We start from the raw sequence: 25,073 nt of genomic DNA, 5'->3' as shown, positions 1-25,073 counted from the left end.
TCAGAGTCTGTTTCTTCACCTGAGCTCTCTGCCCCAACTTTCTCTGCTGGTGCAGTTGGGGCCACCAACATCCTCAGTCAAGCTCAAACTCTGGTCTGAGGTCTCTATTTTTAAAGGATGTCTCCCTTCCCACTTCAGCTCTAGACATCTCTGGATTGTGAGACAGGCTTCCATTAGCTAAGTATGTTTTGCCATCTGTGTTACCGTCTTTGCTGGACATCTTGGATTGATATTTGCTGTTGCCAGCCTTTCCTCCTTTTATCAGTAAGGCCAGGCTGAGCTCCTAAGAAAACAGGTCCACAGGTTCACTGAAGGACAGGCAGCTCAAGGGCAGGACATCTAGCTGGGCAGTTACTAGCACAGGAGCTGGCGAGGCTCAGCAGCCCACTTCCCCTCTTGGGTTGTCCTTTTGCAAATGGTTGCTCCAACTGTTCCAGGTCTAGTTGTCCAATCTACTGCCGCCACCAATGCCACCCCATCTTACACTGTGTACTGTACATTTTCAAAAAAATAAAATAAAAACTAGTCCATGCATAGTAAGATTTATTTCAATGGTTTTGTTTGTTTTTAAATAAGCTAAATCTATAGATATAGAACTTTCAATCTGGTTAGCAACATATTAACTGTTCTCTGCTACAAAGCTATAGGTAATAGTTATCTACTAAAAGATATGCATGCCACACAAAGATAATCACACACACACACACACACACACACACACACACACAAAGGAAAAGATCAGGGAACAGCAATCTAAATTATAAAAAGATATTTAAACCCAAGTCAAAGACAAGGACAATAATTGAGTTGTAAAAACTACCCAAGTTTTGATGCATCCCACTACTGTCACTTTCTCTCTTCCTCATCTTAAATGGTCTGGGGTCCCTAATATCAAATTCTGATTAGTATGGTCTCAAGGTATCTGTTATTACTTTATTTCTAAACTAATCTATTCCTAACCAATCATGAATGGTTTGCAAGGAATTGCTTCAATTACCAAACACTACCCTTTCAAACTCAATTCCACCTATTAAAAAATGTATTAAACTGTCTATTTATCAAGGGTTAGGCTAGAAATTGCAAATTGGGACACCATTCCCTTTTCCATTAACCTGATCCTGACCACCCATAATTATTAGGGGTTGTTACATAAAGAGAATCTCGACATGACTGTGACATTCCAAAGTTCCCCAGGTGGATATACAGACAGGATTCTATCACTATCCTCAGGCATATTTACTTAAAGAAATACTGATCTCAGCTGGGCACCCGAAATCTAACAGCTCAGAAGGCTGCGACAGGAGGACCACAAGTTCATAGGCAGTCTCAGCAAATTATCAAGACATTGTCTAAAAATAAAATATAAAAAGTAAAAAGGGTGATTAAGCATCCCTAAGCTAAAGCTCAGGTAACAAACAAAACAAAAACAAAAACAAAAAAACAGAAAAGAAAAAAGAAAGAAAACTGATCTCAGCTGGGGCAAGGTGGACGCACCTGAAGTCTCAACTATTCAGAAGGCTGAGGTAGGACTACTTGAACCAGGAGTTCCAGACCAGCTTAGGCAACATAGCAAGACTCCATTTCAAAACAAAAACAAAGCATACTGATCTCATTTGATCAGTAGTATCTCTGAACTACCTCTTGGATCATCATGAGGATATCTCTCAGATCACAGCTACATTAGAAGTAATGTTACAATTTCTTTCAACTTCCCTCATAAACTTCTGATATCTAGTTATTATGAAACTTCCCAAAATAAGTAATGCCATATAAGAAAACAGAAAGAGACATTTACCAGGCTTTATGTGTGTTTATCTCACTAGTGTGCCTTATGAAATCAAATTTGACCCACATTTGGATCTTTTGGCCCCTTTCTTTCAATGAAGGTAACTATATTTTTGGAAGGCTAGACACCAAAGAACAGCTAACAAAAACATAACTTAACTACACAACATAATTTTATCTTTATTTTGTTTTTGTATGTTTGAGGAAACTATCCCCCCTCACACAAATTTCACAATTCCAGTAAAATGCTTAAAGTATTTCTCATAATGAAGTTACTTTAAGGTAATATATGCATATGACTTGATTTTTCAACACTCTGGATTGCTGTGTACAAATTTAAGTAGAATCATAGAATATACAAGGGTCTTACAGAGTTTTTGCAGTCTTCATTTTCAATCCTTAAAGGCTTATAGGATTTTGTTTTTTTTAATATGAACTCTGAAAAAAATACAAATTAGAAATCTGCTTCTCAAAGATCATGTCACATCTAAAACCAAGATTTTGAAAAATATTTTACCTACATAAAGCATAAACAGGATACAAACATGACTTTTAACGTGGCATCAAAATAAGATTCTTTCTTTCAACAAGTACTGTCTGAGGGAAAAGAAACACAATACGGCCTCAGTATAGATGGGAGAGCTAGGAACTAAGCTCAGTCTCCTCTTTAGAAGGGAAGGTACAAAGGCAATTTTTATTTCCATCTCACTTCTTCCAGCTTCCAGAAGACACTGACTCCCAGTAGCTATGGTTATCCTTGATCCAATTACTTCTACCTTAAGGACAAACCAGGTTTCTAATCACAGTCTTTAACACATGAGAGAAAAAGTCATTTTATTTAGAGGCACTAGAGAGAAGGAAGACTCAGAATTTTCCCATATTTCTAAATTTTTCGCAATTGCGTTTGTGTGGTATGTGAGAGAGTGAGTAAGTGAGGGGGTAGGGGAGAGCAAGAGACAGAAAAAAAAGAAAAGTTTCTTCCTAAATTTCAGACAGGAATCAGGAATTAACATTCACACTCCAGAGTCAGTTAAGAAATAATCCTGTACCCTAAATAAAAAGGCACATTTGTATTCTAATATAACTTGCTTATTTCCTAGATTTAACCTCTATATTTCCTCTATTTCTACCCTAGTTTCTAAAAACCACATGGCCCTGAAATATATTAGGTTTACCAAGAGTACTACTGGTAGGCAGACATGTTAAATGCACCAAATCTGCAATCTTTTTAATATTATAAGTGTGGTGCATGTACTTGTGAGTTTTTAAAAAATTACAGTGCGACAAAGCTATAACATGAATAAAAGATCTTTTTCTTTATCTTCCTGCATCAAAATGGCAAAAATATTGTTACATTGCTATTTGCTGATTGAGAGTTGAAGAAATGAGCACTGTCTTCTCCTTTGTTTTCCTCCATCTCCTAATTTTATAGATATTATTTTCATATATTAAAGGTTTATCAGACATGATACTCCATGACTATAATTAAGCCCATTTTGTTTTTCTAGACAGATTCTAAAAACTAAAGATCAATTAAGTACATTTGTAATGATTTAAAATATCTGTCACCAAAGTCAAATATAATTTTATCATTTATACATTACTGGTTGAAGAACTCTTCATATAGTTAAGACAAATAAAATTAGTCTTGAAGTGTCTAGCTTTCTTCAATTATTTTTGAAGGGCCAAGACTGCCACTGCAGGCACTATTCTCTAACACTCCCCACAACCACCACAGCCATATCCTCTCTTATCTTTTTCATTGTAATATAGTATTTCAAATACTTTCATATAGGGTAGAAAAAAATGTACTTGTCCTCATATGTCAGTGTGGTTGGGCATAGGAATTTTAAGTCCAAATCTATTTTCCCTTGAACAAAAGAGTCACCATTCTACTATCCTTAAACATTCAATGTGGCTGCTAAAAACTAAAATTACTTGATTTTCTATATTTTATTCCCTCTCCCTGTGAGTAATTTGGGAATTTTCTTTTTATCATTATTATTCTGAAATGTTAGCTGATGTGTCTAGAGGTGTATCTTTTCTCATTCATCTTGCTTGGTACTACACAGGCTCTTTCAATCTAAAAATTCATTTTTCTCCAACTTAGGAAATTTTCTTCATTTTTAAAAATTATTCTGTTTTCCTTAGTTTTTGAGCTCTGCTTTTAAAGCTCCATATTCATGGATGTGGACACTGTGTGCTGTGTTTTCCAAACCTCTTAAATTTTGTCTCAAATTTTTCCAGATTTTTTGTTTCATATATGCACAAAATTTGTCTCTTAATTACAAATCACAACTCAGTCTTGATTCATGCTAAATTGGTATTCGGTCTATCCATTAATTTTTTTTATAATATTCAAACCTTATCTGTTCTTTGCCCCTTCTTCAGTGCAGCTATGATTAATCATTACAATGTGCTTTTAAATCTTAAATATCAATTGTTTTTCTTTGAAGTTTTCTTCTGAATGATATCTGAAGTCAGCTCTTCTTTTTTTCATCTTATCCTCTTCCATCCTCTTGATTCTCCTCATGTATTTGATTATCCCTGTTTACATTGGTGAATAAAAGATTTACTTTAGAGAGTACAGTGTGTGGATGTTCTCTTAAGGTTGTTCAGTTTTGTTTTTCCAAATAGTCTCTCCCTTAAATGGGAAAGCAATATTATTTAAGCAGGCAGAACACATGGATAGGAAATCAGTTAACAGGGAACAGACAAAACTGTTGTTCCCTGGTGTAGCACATGCTTTAGAGGGCGTACTTCTCTCTCAGGTTGCAACAATCAGAGGAAATGCAGGTCAACTTTTTTAAGGGAACAGTTCTTAAACTTGGGGCCTGAAGGCAGACATCACTGTCTAGGGCTATGTAGGCTGGAGAAGGGTCAGGAAAAAGGCTGATCCAGCACTTGGGAAAGTAATTCTTCAAAAAATTGTTGATTACTACTCAACTGTACAGTACTGTTCTTTATATTTGTTGAGTTCAGGTTGGAGCCATTCCGAAGTTTGCCTGGGAAAACCTGGGCTTACCTTGGGTATCTTGGATTCCAGTTTCCTCTGAGATTTGTTTTCAATCCAATCTCATGAACCTTCTATCTTCTTCAAAATCTCTGGTTCTCTCATGGTACCTGTAGTGGACTATGAACTGTAATTTTACTGTTCAACATGTTTTCTCCCTTTCCCCTTTTTCAAATAACATAATCCTTCTTTTCTGTGGGGAACATATTCCATATGATTTGTATAAATGGTAACCTCAAAACCCAGGTCTGCCTAGAAATCCTATTCCCTTCTCCTTTGACTGACAGACATCTTGGCTAAAAATAAAGCTAAAAAGAAGAAAAACCAAAAATGTTGAGAGAAACCATTTTGATGGCATTATTCAAGTCCAGATGCATCCACACACCTAAATTAGATCCTCTTACTTCCCACCTCAAACACATGTGAGTACACATTAAGGTTATATTATAAAGTAAGGAAGTCCTTCTGTTCCTCTTTAGGGGAGTTAAATTAATGTAATATTGTCAGTTCCTCCTTTTCAATCTTTAAACAATATCAGCGGGACACTGTGAGGAAAAAAAGGAATATGCTGAACCCACCTATTTAAAACAAAAGTCCAGTAACTATAATATAAACACGAAGACATCAAGCTTTATAGTTTGTTAAACGTATAACAAAGAAATAGCTATACACTTTATTAAGTGGATCTTATCTTCCCATATACACCATCTTCAAATATCTAGGGGAAAAAAGAAACAGATATAAAAACCTTTAGTTTTTTTCCTAAGTCAAGATTCCAATAGTTTCAGAAAGAAAAGGGAAGGAAGGATAACTGGTAGTTATTTATAATTTTATTACTGATTAATAGGAAAAAAAAATTTTAAGAACCCTCTGAAAGATCATATGGAAAGAAACCATGAAAGAAAAATTCTGTAGCTGTTAGTGTGATTATTTGGGACAGAGATAGGAGAAAGACTGTTTATTATTTTAGGGGGATATAAAGGAGGAAAGGGCATTGAACTACTCAATGGACAAAAAATGAAATCCAGTACTCTTGACCTAGAATTTATACATGGTTCACAGACCTATGCCTCAAAAACTCTACAACCCCCTAGAATAATTTGCATAATGCAGTATGATGTAATTATGTTTTGAGGGAGAATAGGTCTATAGTTTTCAACAGAAGCTAACTGAAGTCCATAACCTATAAATAGTAAAGAAAACTATTTCTGATTGAACGGACAACTTTATTCCAGAATTTTATTTAAGAATTAAATCCAGAGAAATATCAAAATAAGTTAACAAGTACCTCCAACATGTAAGGTAGTATACTGTGCTAGCTGTGTAAATTACTTTTAATGGCTGTGGAGTATTCCCTTGTTAGGTATCGTGACCTGTTTTCCAATTTATTTAAAATTCAATGCATCTGATGGTTTGCCATTACAAACATGCTGTAGTTGACTATCTTTGATGTATGTATGTATGTGTGTGTATATATATATATATGTATATATATACACACACATTTTTTTTCTTCCTGAGTGTCCCTGTTGACTGCCTTATACATAAATGAGAAGATCAAATATCACCACTTCTGCACATGTTTATAATACCTAACACTGAGTAATTATAAATAACAATAGTATCTTAGTGAATGTTTACTGTTTGCTAGACACAGTTCTAACTGCTTTTATGGCTATCATCTCATTTAATCTTCACAGTCCTTTAAGGGGTTGACAATTTTATCCACAATTTGTAGTTGAAAAAAATCAACGTGAAGATGTTACTTGCTAAAGGTCAGTAAATTATGGAAATGGAATATGGTCAGTCTCACATCAAAGTCAGCTTTCTTATTCTCATACTCCAGAGCCTCCTTACTACCTTTTATGGCCTCTCTAGTGTAATTACTCAAGAAATATGTGTCCTATAAATTGCAGAACTCACTTATTCCATTTTGCATCTAGGTCTTTACAGATCTACAATAATGATATCTTAATCATGGAAAGAGTCCAAAGATACTATTAATTAAAAGAAAATTTCATTCGGGCACAGTGACACATACATGTAATCCCAGCAGCTCCGGAGGCTGAGGCAGGAGGATCCTGAGTTCAAAGTCAGCCTTAGCAACGGCCAAGCATTAAGCAACTCATTGAGACCCTGTTTCTAAATAAAATACAAAATAGGGCTGGGGATGTGACTCAGTGGTTGAGTGCCCCCGAGTTCAATCCCTGGTACCAAAAAAGAAAAGAAAATTTCAGACAATATTTTTATAATGTTCCCATTTAGGCAAAATAAAAATTTGTTTATATAGATACTTATGTATATATGTGTGTGAAAATGTACAGAGGAAGGTATAGAATTACATATACTTAAGTTTTATATATAGGATATAAAAGGAGGGATATTTTCAACTTATTTTATATCTTCCTCTAGTGTTTGAACATTTATAGTGTACATTTACTATATTATATTTAAAATATAATAGAAAAAGATGCTGTGAGATTTCTCCAAGATAAAATAAACAAATAAAAAAAAATGAAAAATACTACTCACAGTGTAGTATTATTGATATGAACTTTAAAACAGGCTGGATTTAAAGAATGTTATACTATTCCCCAACGGAATTAAAATTATTTACATTAGATCTTAGTGAAGCTCCTCAATTTGTTTTAATAAATCATTCCCAGTTTATCTGAAATTTATATAAAATGAACAGTACAACAAACAAAAGAGCACTAGAAAGATAATGCAAGAAAACTATAAAACATTTATAGTCTGTTGGTCCAACACTAATAGCACTGGAGGATGTTTGAGCCCAAAGATAGGCTAAATAAGACTAATGACATCACCCAAGTTGGTCAGAATACTAAGCAGATGCTAGTGCTTCTCTTTTTTTCTTCATAAAAGCACTTTAACTTTCTTATTAGAAATCTCTAAGAAGGAAGGAAAGAAAAGATTCCAAGTGTGTAAGGCTTAGAAATAGGAGGAAGAAAACTCCTTCCGAAGACCACTGTCTGAATCTAGGCATTGTGGCAACTTGGGAGGCTGAGGTAGGAGGATCACAAGTTTTGAGGTCAGATTCAGCAATTTAGCAAAATAAAAAGGACTGGAGATGTAGCTCAGTGTTAGAATATTCCTGGGTTTAATCCTAGTACAACAAAATGAAACAAAGACCACTGCCTGGATTAACTGAAAAATATGTAAAAATTAGTTTGTTAACCATGAAATCCTACATAGATGTTACCTGTTTACCAAATAATCTACCAAATAATAAAGGAATTGCTTAGTACAAACAACAAATTTTACATGGAACTTCAGCTTACACAAATGCAATACATATATAAATATTCTAAACAGATAGAATTTATTACTCTTTTGTGTAAATATATGAAATAGCATTTCAAATAGAAGGAAATGATAGACTACAAAATAGCTTAGTCAACTGATTAAGTATTTAGAAATATAAAATTAAGTTTCTATCTTCCTTCATGTACCCATATAAATTTGAAATAAATTAGGTAAATGTTAAAATTAATTAGATAAATGTGAAAGCAACCCAAATGTCCATTAACTGATGAACAGATAAACAAAATGTGACATATGTATACAATGGAATATTATTCAGACTCAAACAGGAAGGAAATCCTGTCACATGGTACAATGTGCATGAACCTTGAGAAAATTATTTTAACTCAAATAAGGCAGTCACAAAAAGACAAATACTGTATGATTTCCCTGTATGAGTTCCTGAAAGTACACAAATATACAGACAATAGAATGGTGGATGCTAGGAGTAGGAGGAGGGGAAAATGTGGACTTGTTACCCAATGGGCACACAGTAATAGTGTCAGTTTTTTATGAAAAGTTCTAGGTATCTGTTGCAGAATAATGTGAACACACTTAACATTACTGAAACATACACTTAAAAGGAGAACTGTAAGTTTTAAGTGTGTCACTATTTAAAAATTTTTTATTTGTTATTTAAAAAGAGGTATGCAATAGATTGTATGTTACGTTAAAAAATTACTGAACTATACAGCTCAAACAAAGCACTTGATCAATCTCCTTTCTTGCAATTCAGTGGCAAATGTGGTTAAAAACAGCATATAAGAGTAAAAGGAAAAGGGATATGTATAAACTGCATCTGCAAAACATAAATCTTCCTAAGACTAATGTAAGAAAGAAAATATTTCTCCTAACAAATCTGAAAATCTAACATGCAGTAAATAATCTTCACAAAATATATAAATGAAAATGCTACTGATATCAAATCCAATACTGAAAATATCATATAATATCAAGTATTCCAAACACGATTTAGTATTTGGTAATCTACGACTGCAATATGAATAGCTTGAGGGAGCCAGGGAGAGAAATGATCATCTCAGTAGATACCAAAAACATGTGATAAAATTTATTATATTATTTCTGATAAAACTTAGTGAGCTAAGAGAAAAGATACACTAAATTGATTAAAAGAAATACTAAATTTAACAGTGGCACAACAGCAGTCCCATTAAAATATAGGAAAGACAAGGACAGGCTTCAGTGACATTCAACATCAAATAAGAGAAGAAACACATAGGGTATCAGTATCAAAAAATACAAAGTAATTCACTGAAATCAATGAGTTTAGTCATAAAATTCAACAGCATCAACTGCCTTAATATAAAAAATCAGTTTAGTGGCTAGACACAAGAACAAAATATCAAAATCAATAGGATCCTACACAAACAATGACTAATTAGAACACGTAAGGAAGAGAAGACAATTCACGATAGCAATTAAGACTACGAAATAATCTGAAATAAACTTATACAGAACTATAAAATCTAAGTAAAGACAGGTGACAGGCCTGAAAAAATACAAGAGGCATGCCATATTTCTGGATGAGACTATTCAGTATTACACATCTTGTCCCCCAATTAATCCAAATTGTAATTATATCTTACCAAAATATAAATCTGGATATTTTATGGCAATTTACAAAGTATGATTCAAAAGCACCTCTAACAAGTTAAATGCACAATATCAAAACTCCCGACAAACAATATAAATAAGACAGATCTTCTAAGACATCAAAGTATGCTAATGTACCATGATGAATCGTAAGAAATCACAAACATTGGATGACTTCTGACTTATTAAAAAAGCAATTTCCTAAGTTTCAACTAATAATAAGTGAAAATGATGCAGACATAAAAATAAACAAAAGAATGTTAGGAATTTGAGGATGTTAAAACACTCAAATTTCTCCACCTCACACCCTTCCACATACACAAACCCCTTTCTAAGTAGTTAAGAAACAGACTTCAGTGAGTCCACTAAAGTATTTAATACCAACAAAGTTTGAACAAAAATTAGCAGGTGTTCTTTTTCTCAGCCCAGTTCATCTTACCCAGTTCCAGACAAAAAATGAAAGTGAGGTAGAAGAGGAGATATAGAGGGCTAAGTTTTCTCCAACAATCCTAGGGAGAGAAGGATATCTGCTTTAAAAGACAAGAAAAAAACAAAACAACAGAAAAACATCCTAGACAGTAAAATCAAACACTAAGCCAGAAAGTCTTCATGTTCTTAACAGAAAGGTCAGTGTAACAAGAAGATAGTGAATGAAAAGGATACAAAAGGAGACTAGAACAATAGAAGCAGTAATAAAAAGTCTTGAGGGCCAAGTTAAAAGTTTAGATTTTACCCTATGAGCAATGAAAAGTCAAATAACAATTCACATTTCAGAAAGATTCGTCTAGTTCTGGCATGAAGACTGGATTTGCCTAGTTCTGGCATGAAGACTAAGTATGGGGAAGTGAGAGAACTAGAAGACTAAATTTGACCAAATCAAAAGAAGATAACAGTCAGTGCTAGGGTGATGGTAACAAATGGAGAGAAGTGTAAAACTTCAGGGTATACCTTGGAGGTCTTAAATACAATATTCTTTCACTTCCTATTATCCCAACATAGCTTTTTAGCAACAGAAACCCTCTTTCTTTAGGAAACCATTCTACAAGGTGTAGGTAGGAATGACCTCTCCTAGTTCACTGCCTACCTAGGATACAAAAACATGATATAGTATTGAACAAAATATCTTTTTCCTTAATGACTATATGGTTCAAGAATGGAAACATAACCAACCTTAGGCCAACAAGATTATTTCTGGAACCAGGAATGATTTATTCTCTTGTATTGTTAACCACAAAGAAAATGTAATCCTAGAATTATTCAAGACATTAATTATCCCGCAATATCTACACCCCTTCTTTTGTTAAAAGACTACTTCTCTATGTTTTACCTGAGTGCACCACCATGCAGCAAGAGCTAAGTTCTAGGTGTGGTTGTGTAACAAAGTTCTGGTTAATGGGATAAAATGGAAGTGATGTTTGCAACTCCTCGTCAAGTCCTTAAAAAGGAAACTGTCCTCACCTGTTTCTTATTTTCCATGGGCTATTTACTAAGGTTGTCATAAAATACCACAGACTAGGTGTTTTAAACAACAAACTTTCATTTTCTCACAGTTCTGGAGGCTAGAAGTCCAAGATCAGGGTATTTACAGATATGGTTTTTCCTGAAGCCTCTTTTCTTAGCTTGCAGATGGGCACCTTCTTCCTGTATCCTCACACAGTCTTTTCTGTGTATGTATCCCTGGAGTCTCCTTCTGTGTCCAAATTTCTACTTGTTATAAGGAAACCAGTCAAATTGGATTAGGGCCTACCCATGTAACCTGATTTAACTTTAATTACCTTTTTAAAGACCTGATCTCCAAACACAGTCATATTCTGAGGTAGTTCATGAATACTACGGTACATAATTCAACCCGTAACAAGCTAGAACATGGATGTAGTGCTGGTCAACCAGGTTAAACTTTGTAGATGAAATGAAGTCAACACCCAAGGTAAAGCTGTACTATGAAACACTATGATGATGGATGGAAATGTTCTAAATCCACAATTTCTAAATATGACAGATGTCATATTACTATTTAAATTTAAATTGACAATTCAGATTCTCAAATGCACTAGCCACATTTTAAGGGTTCAGAGTCACATGTGGCTAGTGTCTACCAGACAGCACAGCACACTTTAAGGGAGAGAGTGGTCATAAGATAGCAGGAACTTAGATCCATGAATGAACTTTGGTACTATGCCTGGAATATCAAAAAAAGAGAGAAAAATACTTGTCTCCTATCTGAACCACATGTGTTTTAGAGTCTTTTTGCTCAAACAATTCAACTAATACCTTATATAATACAGTAAATTAGAAGTGAGGTGTTACCATAACAAACTCCTAAAAATTCTTGATACAGCTTATAGAACAGGTATCAAGAAAATGAATCTCAAGCTGGAGAGCTAGTGACCCATGTTATACAGTTCCAAAATATTTAGTAAAACTCCTGACTACAATAACAGGGAGGATATATCATGTCCACGAAGTCTATAGCTCTGAGAAAAGTCAGTTAGAGAAACTGACTTATTTTTTGTGTGCTGGATATTGGTTAAAAATCAATCCAGTTACAAATAAGGTAGTTTCCAAGTAAAAGTGGACATAAGAAAGCAAGACTAAGAGAAGCTCAACCTACTGAGAGTTCAGTTAACTTGGATCTCTTTAGGCTAGAAAAGGCAACTGTTTCTGTGTTCTAAATGCTCTATGTGACAGCTAGGGTTCTTTACAAGATAGCAGCTAAACTATGAAAAAAGAAGGAAGGGCAGCAGCTATTTGAAGCATAAATATCTTCCCTCAGTTATTCAATTAAAAACTAATCTAGATGCAGCTGTGAATTTGGGATGAACATCATCAGTGAGCCTGAATTTGTTCTCTTAAAAGAGATAGATTCTTCCTGGCAAATATGGGGACTCCAAATAGCTAATTCTACACCTGTCTTCTCTTCACTTGATCTTGCCTTCTTGACTGTCTGTGGAGAACAGTTTCACCTATGCCCATTAGTTTATACTTGCCCACAATCATCCCTTTCTGCCTGCCTACGTTACAGATTTCAGATTTGCCTAATCAGCCTTCACAATCACATAAGCCAACTCCTTGTAATAAATTTCTGAATGCCATTTATCAATATACAAAAATCCTCTGCTTCTCTTCTAGTTTAACCTTGACAGATACATCGTCCAGAACTATTATTTTAGATGTCTTCAAGTAGCCAGGAAACATGGGAGAGTGGAACCTAGCACAGAGCTGAGTAAATAAATCAGCAGGTTTCAAAAACGTACAACTGAAAGATCTTTTACTATATAGTTACTGTCATGGTCCTGTTTTAAGAAAACAAAAATAATTTATGAAGTTTTTGAGAAGAGTTTTACCGCCAAAGTACAATAATGACCTAAAGAAACATATGATTAAACTTAAATCCTACAAGCCCTCAATATATACCAACTGGCAGGAGGCTACAAAAGTTGTACAGTTCCTAGGGATATACTACTCTCCAATACCTACTATACTTCAGATGTGGCCAAGAAAGGTAACAAACAGGTAAAAACACCTAAAGAACAAAGCCAAGACACAGAGGGCAATTAAAAGAGCATCCCCTTCATAGAGCAAAATAAGAAAGGAATTTGCTAATGTGAAGTCATCACAAACTTATGCCTAAAAGAATTTCATTATTATCATGGACCAATGACTGCTGCACATTTCCTGTTCTCTAAAGAAGCTTTTGTTATGGTTATCCCATTTCTATTCACCACTATACAATAGGTTAGGAAAGATTATAGATTATTGTACTGAATTAAAAGAAAAGGCATGATGATTAATGTACTTGACTTTCATCTTCCACTGAACTACTAATGAAATGAAATTTTGAATTGATTTTACTGAGAAAAGAGAGGATGTGGGGGAGGGTGTTTTGTATAAAATGCTGCATGGCCAGAAGTTTGAACCCAATGCTCAAGTTTAGATTGGAGATGTAGATCTGAGTTAGGGGAATAGATAATGGAACAGAAAACTAAATAAAATCACCCAAGTGGAGACAGAAACATGACAGGGAAAAAAAGGGGTAAGGAGACGAGGTGCTAAAAAAAATCAAAGAACATATACTAAGGCCATAAGAAGAAGCAAAATGATCAGCGAAAGGCAGCTAAGGTAAGAACACAAGTAGTAGTATTACAAAAGCAAAGAAGCAAGAATTTTTAAGAAGCAAGGGCTGGTCAATGGCTACTGAAAAAAGTAGATTATGAATGGACACAATAACTCAATAATATAAGCAAAAAAAGAGATCCAGGTATCCCTGAGAAACAAAATACTGAAGTGTCAAAAGAAACTTTCTAAAAAATTTTACATACTGGATGAACAACATCTCCGTAAGTCATAGAATAACAACAAAATTTACCAAAAGAAAAATACTGTCTATATTGTGAAAGAATATGAACCAAAAATATATGCAATGAATATACCATAAAACATTATACCCATAAATATAAATAACACCAATGAATGACATAGAAAAAGACAAACTTAGTAGAATAAAAGGTTAAGGACAAAATAGGAAAAATCCAAAAGAAATCCAAATGAACGATAAACATAAAAATTCACTCACTTTTGACAGTAAATGTGAAAGTAAAAATGACAACAAAATACAATCCTTTGTTTAAAGCATTTTTTAAACAAAGAAAACTGATCATATCTAGGAGTATTCTCACAAACTGTGACATAGTGTACAACCTGGGGTTGTTTATCAAATTTAGTATGTGCATATCCTCTGGCCCAGTCCAACAATTTCATTTCAGAGACCCATCCCAAAGAAATATTTTTGTATTCAAAAATAACTGTAAGAGTATATATATTTCAACATATTTGTAATAGCAACATAATAAAAACAATCTAAATGTCCACCACACAAAAGGTATAAAGTATGAATATTCATGCTATGGAACATTCAGAATAAATGTGAATGTGACAAATCCCACCGTACTCTCAAACACACATGCACGCACTCACGAACACCACACATATATTCTCTCATTCTCTCCATGGAAAAAAACTAGAAGATCTGATTATGGACCAAGTTGTTAACAGCATTTACTCTGAGAAAGTGGGATAAAAACCATTATTTACTACAAAATTTTTAAGTATGAATGCATTCATTAGTTTCTATAAGTAAAAGATCACTATCTGAAGACTCTCTTTGATTGACATTTGAATAATACTCAAAGAAGCTTTCAGCAAAATTCCTAAGTGACAATTCTGCTAATCATGATAGATATAACTTCACTGATATAACTCAAGGAAAAAGAAAGAAAAGACAGATTACAGAAAATCATTACTTCTAGATAACAAAATCTTGGGTGATTTTTTTATTTTTTAGACCTTTTTAATTTTTGTCAAATTTTCTACAAATATGTTTCTACAAGTATATATAATATGTAACAAATAATGTTTAATAATACGAAATGCTATATTTAAAATCTAATTTAAAAGATTATTTTTCCACCTTACACAGACCTGTAATTCAATTTCCTATTTTAACAAATCTCTATCTGTAACAATCACCAAATATGTTGATACAGATACCCTTTTGCTACTAGAAAATCTTCAGGGTACAATTAGAATGGATTACTCCTAAGTGTTATTTAGTTGTCAAGGAAACTTGGAAAAATGGTATAGATCTTATCCTAAACACCCCAAATTACTAAGTCACACAGAAAACGAATACAGACTTCCAAATAAAGTAACCATACATGATTAAAATCATCTACACAGTTTATTAGTAGTTTCATTTCAACCAGATTTAAATGTTATGAATCTAGGAAAAACATGTTTTGTACAAATCCCTAAATATCCCTAGCTGATTTCGGGAGATCTTAATAATGCTTCATAAATATAATTTTTAAATTATGCTAATAGTGGTAATTTACTCCTAAAAAAAAATCATATATAAAACTAAATTCTATCATTGTGCAAAGTTCCCTTAGAGGTAAATTTTACTAACTATAACATGTATAAATTCATTTAACTTGTACACATTTAACACATGCAATGATTTCATATAGAGCTAATTTTATCATATTCACCAGGAAGGAAATGGCTGAGACTATTAGATATTAAAAACAGCCACACATAAGAAACACTAAATAAATGTTTGTCAAATAAAAGAAATAACTCCTACATTTCATCTCACACTAGTAAGAGCTCTACTAGAAACTTTGCAACAGGACTATTTTCATTATTAATTCCACATAAAAGTGAAACAGAAACAGCACAGAGAAAGAGACAATAATAGGGTCGAAGGAGGAACTAGAAAGAGCTCTGATAAAACATGAACAGGATGACTTTCTTTTATTCTCAGGTTTTAAGCTTAGGGTGACAGTGGGAAAGGATATCATATCCCCAAGTTAATGCACACCTATTCTAAATTCAAAATTAATGAAATCAATCTCTCCACAGACCCCTCTGAAATATTTTTCAATCAAATGCTTTTAAAGTATTTAGGAGATGGATCCAGGAGGGGACATGGGTGAAGCTCCATGGTCGAGCACATATTTAGCAGGTACAAAGCCCTTGGGTTCAATCTGCAGCAGCAGCAGAGGAATTAATTTTAGGAGAGGTTCTTATCTCTTCAATGTTTGTTTTTTACTTTTCTATTCCTCTTTTTTGGGAGTGGGGTATGAAAGGTTAAATTAGACCACCTATGTCTTTAGGGAAGGCAGGAGGTTCACAAAATTCTCTGCTGGAGATACACAGCTATTAACTACTTCCATAAATACGCCACCCCTAGTCTGTACTTTCAAATAATCAAGAAATGAAAAATGAGTTTATTTTTTTTTCAAAATAACACTATCTGATATACCTCAGTATTTTCTCCATTTTATAACTCAGACTGAGTAATTTATTAATTTGAATATTAAGTACTAACCAATAAGAAATATAATCAGGTAAAATTTGCAGTCCTCCTCAATGGTAGATTCCATCCCTAAACCCTCCAATCATTTTTAAGTTATTCCTCTCTACACATCCTCTCTACACATTCCCTTGTTTTAGTCTTCAATTTCAGGGTATAACAACCAGAAATATACATAATCTACGTTGTATAGATATATCAAAGCATTATTTAAAGTAAGAATTATGGTTTTGGTTATCTCTAGTACCTTTTTTAGCCTCACTCTACATCATACTAACCTTTACCAAAAAAAGCATGCTGTACTTCAGACCATTTACCCAAAAAAAGCACATTTTCTAACTCTTGACTCATAAAAACAGTTTTCAAGTTATTCTCAATAATCATGTTGTCTACTTCCATCAGCACAATTCAGTATGATATATCTGCAAGCACTGAGATTTTACTACATATAATTATTTATAAAAACACTAAGAAATATTGGTTCCCATAGGAATTCCTAAAGGACTTTCATCTTCATATTTTTCTCTTCACATCCCTGTTTTATCTCAATAGATCATGTAATATTTATGAGTTTTGTAGGATGATGGAAGATAACCTAAGTTGTATTTTCAATTATTAGGTCTATATTACAGTTTCATAGCTTTTGGGGGGAAAATTCAATTCAAGTAAAATTTTCCTTTTCAATAATTAAAATCAAATATTATAAATCATAAAATTCTACCTATATTGCTCCACAATTTCACTTCCCCTCATAACTAAAAATAGTTTCTATTAAAGAAAAAAAGTAGTTAAGCATCCTAAATCAGGAAGAATATCTTGTTTCTGGGTAGCAAATTGATAAACACACCTCTACCAGACAGGTAAGGTTCAAGGGTCCACCATAAATAACTACAACCAAGTACTGTAACCTTAAGATCTAGGGTTCCAAGTAACTCCCACAGTAAGGGGCTAATAAAGGAATATACTTATGAAATAATCCTACTTCATACATCTGACTTCATGAAAAGTTAAAAGAGGTAAGATGTGTGACATATGTAACACAGCACTACACAGTAGGAGACATAGAGATGGAAAAAGACATAGAGTAGGAAAAAGGCAGGTTTCTGCCTTCAGATCTGACACCCATGGCACACTAGACGTAAATTGCTTCATCAATTAAAGGGCTGAAGACTTAAAAGCACAGAGAGTTGGCGCAGGGCTGGCTTATCAGAAACAACTACGAAATCTTTAATCTACTTCTTCACAAACAGGCCTTCTCTATTACCACACTACCTTCTTAGAAGCAGTTTCCAAACTTGCAACAATCCAAATAAATTGCTGCCAGATTCCCTACTACCCCAGTTGCGAGAATAATTCAAAATTACAAGGTAGTAGGTGTCTCTGGGTGTCTAATAAAAGATCTCCACACATACTATGGGATGGTGGGGAGGAAGAAGGAAAAAAAAAAAATTCTTATAAGCACCTTCAACAAAATCTTGTCTTTAATTTCATGGTATTCATTCTAACCAGGATACAAGTTAAAATTCCCTATTTTAAAGAGGATTTTTTTTTTTTTTTTTAAGTTAAGAAAAGATTATTTTGAGAAGTAAAAATCTTGAAAGGCAGGGAGAAGCAATAATCCCAGGGAGGGTAGCTTTCACTATAGTTTTCATTTTGTTAATAATTGTTAGCTACATATATTGGAAATATATATGTAGATGCATTTATCTATGCTTTTTTGTATTTCTTTTCCCTTTTATTTTTTTTTAACGTGTTTTTTAGACCAAGGAAAAAAAGGTTTGGGGTAGCCAGTCTGTCTCTGTTGGTTATTTTGCTGCCAAAAAATACATTCCCCTACATACTATATGAACTTCTTTGAACACTATCTGAAAATGTTAATAATATTAGTGATGCAGCACTCTATCATACAGCATGATAGAGCATGTGAATAAGTGAATTAATAAATAAATAAAGGAGCATGCTTTTAATTAAAAAGATCCAGGTTAAATCCTGTTCTGACCCTTACTACCTTTACATGTTTTTAAAATCTAAATATATCTAGGAGGCTTAAGGCGCATATCAGGCATCAACAATCAATGCCTATTTAGTTTGAACTGAAAGATGTTGAAAACCAAACATCTGCTATTCAGAGTCCCCAAGCCCAAGAAAACCAAAAATTCTATCCCTTCTCCAGGTTTCCAAAATGAACTCTGGATCCTCCCTAGGTACTAGGTATTCACTAATAATGTTTTTGTATCAATTACTATGCTGAAACAGGATAGGGAATAAAATAAGACAAAACTACCTCTTCAAAGATCTTAACATCTGGTTTACAAATACTCCTATATTCATTAACAAATGAAACTGGGAACAAGCAAGCTTCTCTGGGATGGCCAAATGTGGGGTTCTATGCATTCTGACATTAAAAAAACAAACAGAAGACTGGGAAATAAACGAAGAGAGTAATTCTGAAATATTATCCTATTTCTCCTTCATTCTCAACCCTACCTCTATTATGTCTATAAACAGATTTTCCCTAGCCTTGCAACTCCTTTCAATACTAAGTCAGTACTAATTTATTTACTTGTCCACTACCTTGTCTACAGTTTCTCTCTAGGCTGGAATCCTGATCAAATCCTACTCTATTTACATTTTATGCATCTTTAACAAAAGTATTACTTTTGAAAATAAAGTCCTACCTTTAAGATCAAGTTTTTCCCACTTTGAATTTTGCTTTAGAAAACACTGATGTCATTCAATTACTCAAAAATTCATTCAGTAGAAGGCAATGTTATTTTTGAAAATGAAGTATAAGTTCTTCAACATTTGCTTTGCAATATTTGAGTAAGAAATTTAATTTAGTCCACTAACTTCAAAAGAAGTGCATAGTGGCTTTTATGTTGGGAAATACATTTCTCTTTTCCATACTGGTCAGTCACCCACTAAAAGTCAATTATGCATTTTCAGTTTTTTGATCTAAAGTCTTGTGTCAAATACAAGAGGAACAGGAAATGGACAGCTCTTGGCCTTATATTTTCATTCCCAGATCTATCTGAAATATGCACATTATATAAAATGTGATTATCCTCTGTAAAATACTTTAGGGAAAATCCAATTCTCAAAAACTTACTCTAATGTTCAATAAGAATTACACTTAGGTTCTTCAACACTTAAAGTCTTTTATTGATTCTTCTTTCCTCCCAATTTTCCTTTTAGCAGATAAAAAGAATATTTAGCTATCATTTCTTTATAATGAACCAGGATATTTTTGTTAAATACATGTATCCTTCACTTTTTCAAATTAAATACTGCAAAAATATAATCTTTCATACCTTTTTCATCTTTTGATGATTTTTACTAGGATTAGCTCAAGGATTATGTTATCCACATTAGAAAAAAAAAAAAAACTTTTAAATACTATGATTCCAGCCACAAGACTTCCTAACTCCAGATAGTTAAACTTCTGCTGACATGTCAGGAAAACAGTAATCAAAAGAAAAACATTGCACAATTCACCCATCTAGCCTAGGGTGTACAATAACCATGTGGTTTATTTCCTTGCCTTGATCAAAGAATGAGGGAAGTGCAGCAATGCAAACTGTATTACCTTCTGTCTGTTCCTTTCTTATCATGTGTATGTATAGATTTTTTTTTTAATGGTTGCACTTTCTTACATGTTTCTCCTGACTCATCTTCATAAGAAATACAAATCAAATTGTTTACACCACTTGCAGAATACAGTACAAAGCACGCTGAAAACAAAGCAATACTCCCCTAGTCAACATATACCATTTCTATTTTCCAAGGAAAACACACCTGACCCACAAAATTAACATACCTACAAACTTATAGTCATTGATGATTTAAGAAATGATTAGAACACATTCTAATGGACAAAACTACATAGGTACACGGAGTTTGCAACACACTATTCCAGCAAAAACTGCATTCAAGTATCATGAACTCGTTCTAAACCAGAGCTTGTTATTTTAAATCTTAATAAAATACCCCAGCTATTTTGCTCATTGCTACATAACTGGGTTAACTTTCAATTCAGTGCCTATGTTTTCAAAAAGGGTCAGAAGGAAGATACAAGGAAATAAAATTACTTCTAAGTGCACTGGTCTGAGTCTTTAAAAAACTGATTTCTATTTTTGTTGCTACCAACTACAACCAGTTTCCTCTAAATCATTTTGTCCTCATTTATAAAATAAAGAGACTGGGATAAATTTTTTCTAAAATGTTTCTTACTTATGAGAAGAATCATAAAACGGAATGATTCTAAGTATTGAAACATATTTAAGTAGAGATAAGGATCCTATCACACCTTTCTCTTAATTGCTTCAAATGCCACCTGAACACACTATACCAAAACATCCCATTAGGCCAATATAAAATATATAAAGGCAAACCTATCCTCAGAATCCAATAGGCCACACAAACAATAGCAAGAAGTCCATCTTTTTAGTATACATGTTCCAACTCTACCTATATAATTTCATCCACTCTGATATTAAAAAAATAATCTGGTGTCAGGAAGTCTCAAAACACTTTTAAAAAGATATTTATTTGACTAGAACCTGTATGCAATAAATGCAATTTTTAGAAAACTGTTTTCACCAAGCTCTGTGTTTGTAGAAGAGAAAAAGTGGCAAGTGTTACTTCAAGATAATTAAGTTGGGCTGGAGTTGTGGCTTGGTGGTAGGGCACTTCCCTGGCATGTGTGAGGCCATGAGTTCAACCTTCAACACCACATATAAATAAAGTAAAAGATCCACTGACAACTAAAAAGAAAATTTTTTTAAAGATAATTGTTGTTCTCTTAGAACTAAGTTTTAATCAACTTTTAAAGCTGTTTTCTTCTGCTACCTTAACTTCTTTCTCCAGATTAAGATTTTCTAACTTCTATTTCAGAAGGAAACAAGAGAGTTATAAAAGAGCTGATAACAACTAAGGCTGACTCTTAGTTGATCAGTGTGGTATGTTGTACTGAGCTTTTGGTTTATAAGCCATTCTTTGAAGAATAAGATCCTGCAACGCCGCCTGTCTGTGGACCCAGGAAAAATTATAAACAGTTATTATGAAACCAGATCACTAGGACAAATCCAGAGGCCTTCCTATTTCAACTCACCACAGTTCCAAAGCAACTGTTCGCTGCCTCTTATTATTTGAAAAATAACAGGTCCTAGCTTAATTCTTTCCACTAAGGAAACACCTGACGATGTATGGGTATGTATATGTAAAGATCGAATACATTTTTCATCCAGAGTTATTATAAATGTGTATGGATATAAGATGAGTTCATCTAAAATCCTTGAGATTCAAAATGCGAAGGTTACTTCAGCAGCCACAAGGGTCATGAAAAAAGCCTGCAGCACAACAGTATGGAAAAGTACAGCCTCTCACGTGTCTCTCACACAAAATACTTAACTCCAAGTTCATTTACAATCTTAGAATCCCTCCCAAACTGCTCCCCCCTACTTCACAACTGGGAGAAATCTATCAACCGCCTCCTAGGGTTCCCAGAAAGACTCATCTACCTATTATCTTACTCCCGTTTTAGCTCCGCCCCCGCCTCAGAAATAAGTGGCCCTACTGGCCCCACGCAGACCACCCTTCTCCTGGGTGTGCAAACGGGGAATCTAACCAACTCCCTCCATCCTTACCATGTGAACCATCCCAGGATAACAGGCTGTTCACCAACTCTGTGGACTCTGTGGTCCTCCCACCCCCACGTGTCAACTACCCTCCCCCACATTCCCACACCTCACGATTTAGGCCGAGGAAAGAAAGGGGGCAATCGAAAGCCTAGTCCCCAAGATAGACCAACCCTGAGAAATCTGTCCCACTGCAAGTCCCCTCCCACCTTTGGCCCCTATCTTTTACAGTCCCTTCCTCCCTCCTTCCTTTGAAACCAGGCCCTTGCCTCAGAAACCTCCTCTTCCTCGTCGTCGTCGTCCTCTTCTTCCTCGCTGTTGTTGCTGCTGGTGCCGCCGCCGCCACCTCCTCCTCCACCGCCGCCTCCGCCGCCGCCGCTGTTGTCGCTGTCGCTGCTGCTTTCGCTGCTGCTGGGGGGTCGGCAAGTCCGGTTACGCTTGGCCTTGTGGTGTTGCTGCTGCGGCGGCTTCTTCTTCAGGAGCAGGTCGCAGACTCGCACCATCCCACGAGGAGACGAGGCCAAGGGAGCCCCGCTGCCGCCGCCAACGCTGCCGCCGACCTCCGCCGCCGCCGCGGGGGGGCCCGCCACCGCCGCCACCGCCGGGGGGCTCCCTTCTCCCTCAGCCGCCGCCACCGCCACCGGAACCGTCGCCTTCTCCATCCCCAGGGAAAAAGGGAGGGCGCAGGCGGGGGAGGGGCCTGGGGGCTACGCTCTACAGCGACTTCGGCCGCACCGGGGCCGACACAGCGTTTGGTGCCGCCTCCGCCGCCACCGCCTCGGTCACCTCTACTGCCGCCGCCGCCGCCGCCGCCGCCGCCGCCGCTCCGCCAGCTCTCACCTCGTCTCGCGATACTAAGGGCGGGGAGCCTGACGATGGGAGGAAGGGAGCGTGAGGGAGCAAGGGGGGGCCGAGGCGTAAAGGGAGACGGATGTCTGAGGACCCGAGGAGGGCAAACTAAAAAGACGCAAAGGAAGCGTGCCCAGGGCGGCTTCCGATGGGAACGGCAGGGCAGAGCAGGGATCGCGGTTTCCGCCTGAGCGCCCGCGAGCGCCGGGATTTCTTCTGTTTCCCCGCTACTTCCCCCACGCTCAGCCCAGCAGCCCTCCCTGCTTCCTTCCTGGCTTGAGATTAGAACGCAGCCGCAGGCGGAAGCGCAAGTGACGCCATCAGCCGTCGCCTGAGCCGTAGCGCGCGGGTGGCTGAAAGTCGAAAGGGAGATTTCGAGGGCCGGACCCGGGCCCGCGGGCGCGCAGTTGCCGGGCGTGAGGGCGGGGGCGGGCCCCCCGAGGGATAGCCGAGTGCGGAAGCGCGGTCCCCACACTTTGTTAGCTGTCGGCCGGGTCCTCCAGATCCGGAAGGTGGGGCCTCATTCTGGACCTGCTGTACGTAGTTTTATTCTGACCATTTTTTTCCACTGCCAAATGGAGAATTAGGGCTCTGGATCTTGAGATGTGGCTTCGTGTAAGGAAAAGCGTTTTCCTTGCCTAGGTTTAAGTCTTGAATCAGAGACTTCCTGGACCTGAATATTACACGCGTGTAACGTGAAAAAAGTTAGGCGATGTGTAAGATCCTTACAACCCCCAAAAGGAGAAAGGATGTGGGATCTGTGTCAAAGTGTGCAGACCATTGACCCTAATCTAGCTGTTCCACTCCTTAGCAACACAACTTTTATCTGTGAATTGAGCGTCATAAATAATCGTGTTTGTCTCCATACATCTCTTTGAAAGAATATTGTGGTGGGGATTCTGAGATCATTTTTTAAGTATCTGAAGAACTTGCAGAACTTTTAAAATGATAATGTACCTTAATGAGCTCAGAATTACCCATTTCTGATCTAGTACGAGTATAGTGGTATAAGGAAAATGAAGCAAACATCAAAGACAGATGTACTGGCACAAGATAAAAAGTGTGTCTCAACTGACATAGTTGCCATTTTAAGACTGCTAAGTTTAGACAAGTGTGCCTGGATTTTTTTTTTTTCTTAACATTTTTCTTCTTTTTAGCACTAGCATGCCATATGAAATGTGGGCAGTTGCCAGTACTTTAGAGAGTACCACAGTACAATTGGCGATGACTAAATCAATTCATTCAAGCAGAAATTCATCATGTGCCTACTGTGTGCATTACTCATGAAATCAAAGCCTCTGTTTCCAGGGGTTTTACAGTGTAATAAGTGCTATAGTAAGTGTGTGTGTACAAAGTGCTCAGCATTTGCCTATTCCTCTCTGCAGCGTTTTCTGAGTTCCAATGTAGGACAGAACACTACTATGTGTACCTTACCACTACGTATTTAGGGTCTATAATGTCAGGTTGATTCCTCCCATTTTATTTATCCTTCAGGGCTTTTGTCTCCCTTTCCACTTGAATACTTTTTGCAGTCTTTAAATACCAACGCAATTCCATTATACGACTTCACACTTCACAAAAAGATTGGGACAATTAAGCACAGATTCCTTCAGTTTTCCAAATGCTTGAAATTTCCTGATCTTTCCTTTTCACCAGTATCAGAAAAATGAGAAACTTATTTTTTTATGTGCAAGATTAACTCTTCATCCGTATTCTAGTTCCAGTTCCTATCTTTCTTATTTATTTGTTTGTTTATGCAGTGCTGAGTTTTGAGTCCAGAACATCAAGGATGGTAGCAAGCACTCTACAACTGAGCCGCATCCCTAGTATTTTTATTTTGACACCAGGGTCTCACTAAGTTGCCCAAGCTGGCCTTGAACTTGTGATCCTCCTGCCTCAGGCTCCCAGATAATTGAGATTACAGATGTGCGCCACCATGCCCCCAACTTCCACTTATATTTTCTGTCTTTAGTTCACC

At 35.9% G+C, this 25,073-nt stretch overlaps 1 protein-coding gene across 5 annotated transcripts in view; it reads right to left on the bottom strand.

Moving 5' to 3' along the window:
- ANKRD17 (ankyrin repeat domain 17) overlaps positions 1 to 23,058 on the bottom strand; it is a 148,393-nt gene extending 125,335 nt beyond the window's left edge. For 3 of the 5 annotated variants that reach the window (XM_079152680.1, XM_079152682.1, XM_079152681.1), the window contains exon 1: positions 22,516 to 23,058. In XM_079152680.1, the coding sequence (XP_079008806.1) occupies positions 22,516 to 22,908 (393 nt within the window). In that variant the 5' untranslated portion in view covers positions 22,909 to 23,058. The remainder of the gene's footprint in view (positions 1 to 22,515) is intronic. The other 2 variants (XM_079152684.1, XM_079152685.1) reach the window with 1 other exon arrangement.
- Between the last annotated feature and the right edge of the window lie 2,015 nt (positions 23,059 to 25,073).

This window comes from Sciurus vulgaris (genome assembly GCF_902686455.1).
Source record: "Sciurus vulgaris genome assembly, chromosome: 9".
In the NCBI taxonomy this organism is placed as follows: domain Eukaryota; kingdom Metazoa; phylum Chordata; class Mammalia; order Rodentia; family Sciuridae; genus Sciurus; species Sciurus vulgaris.
The sequence above is the reverse complement of the archived record's forward strand: the minus strand, read 5'-3'. Positions and strand labels throughout refer to the sequence as shown.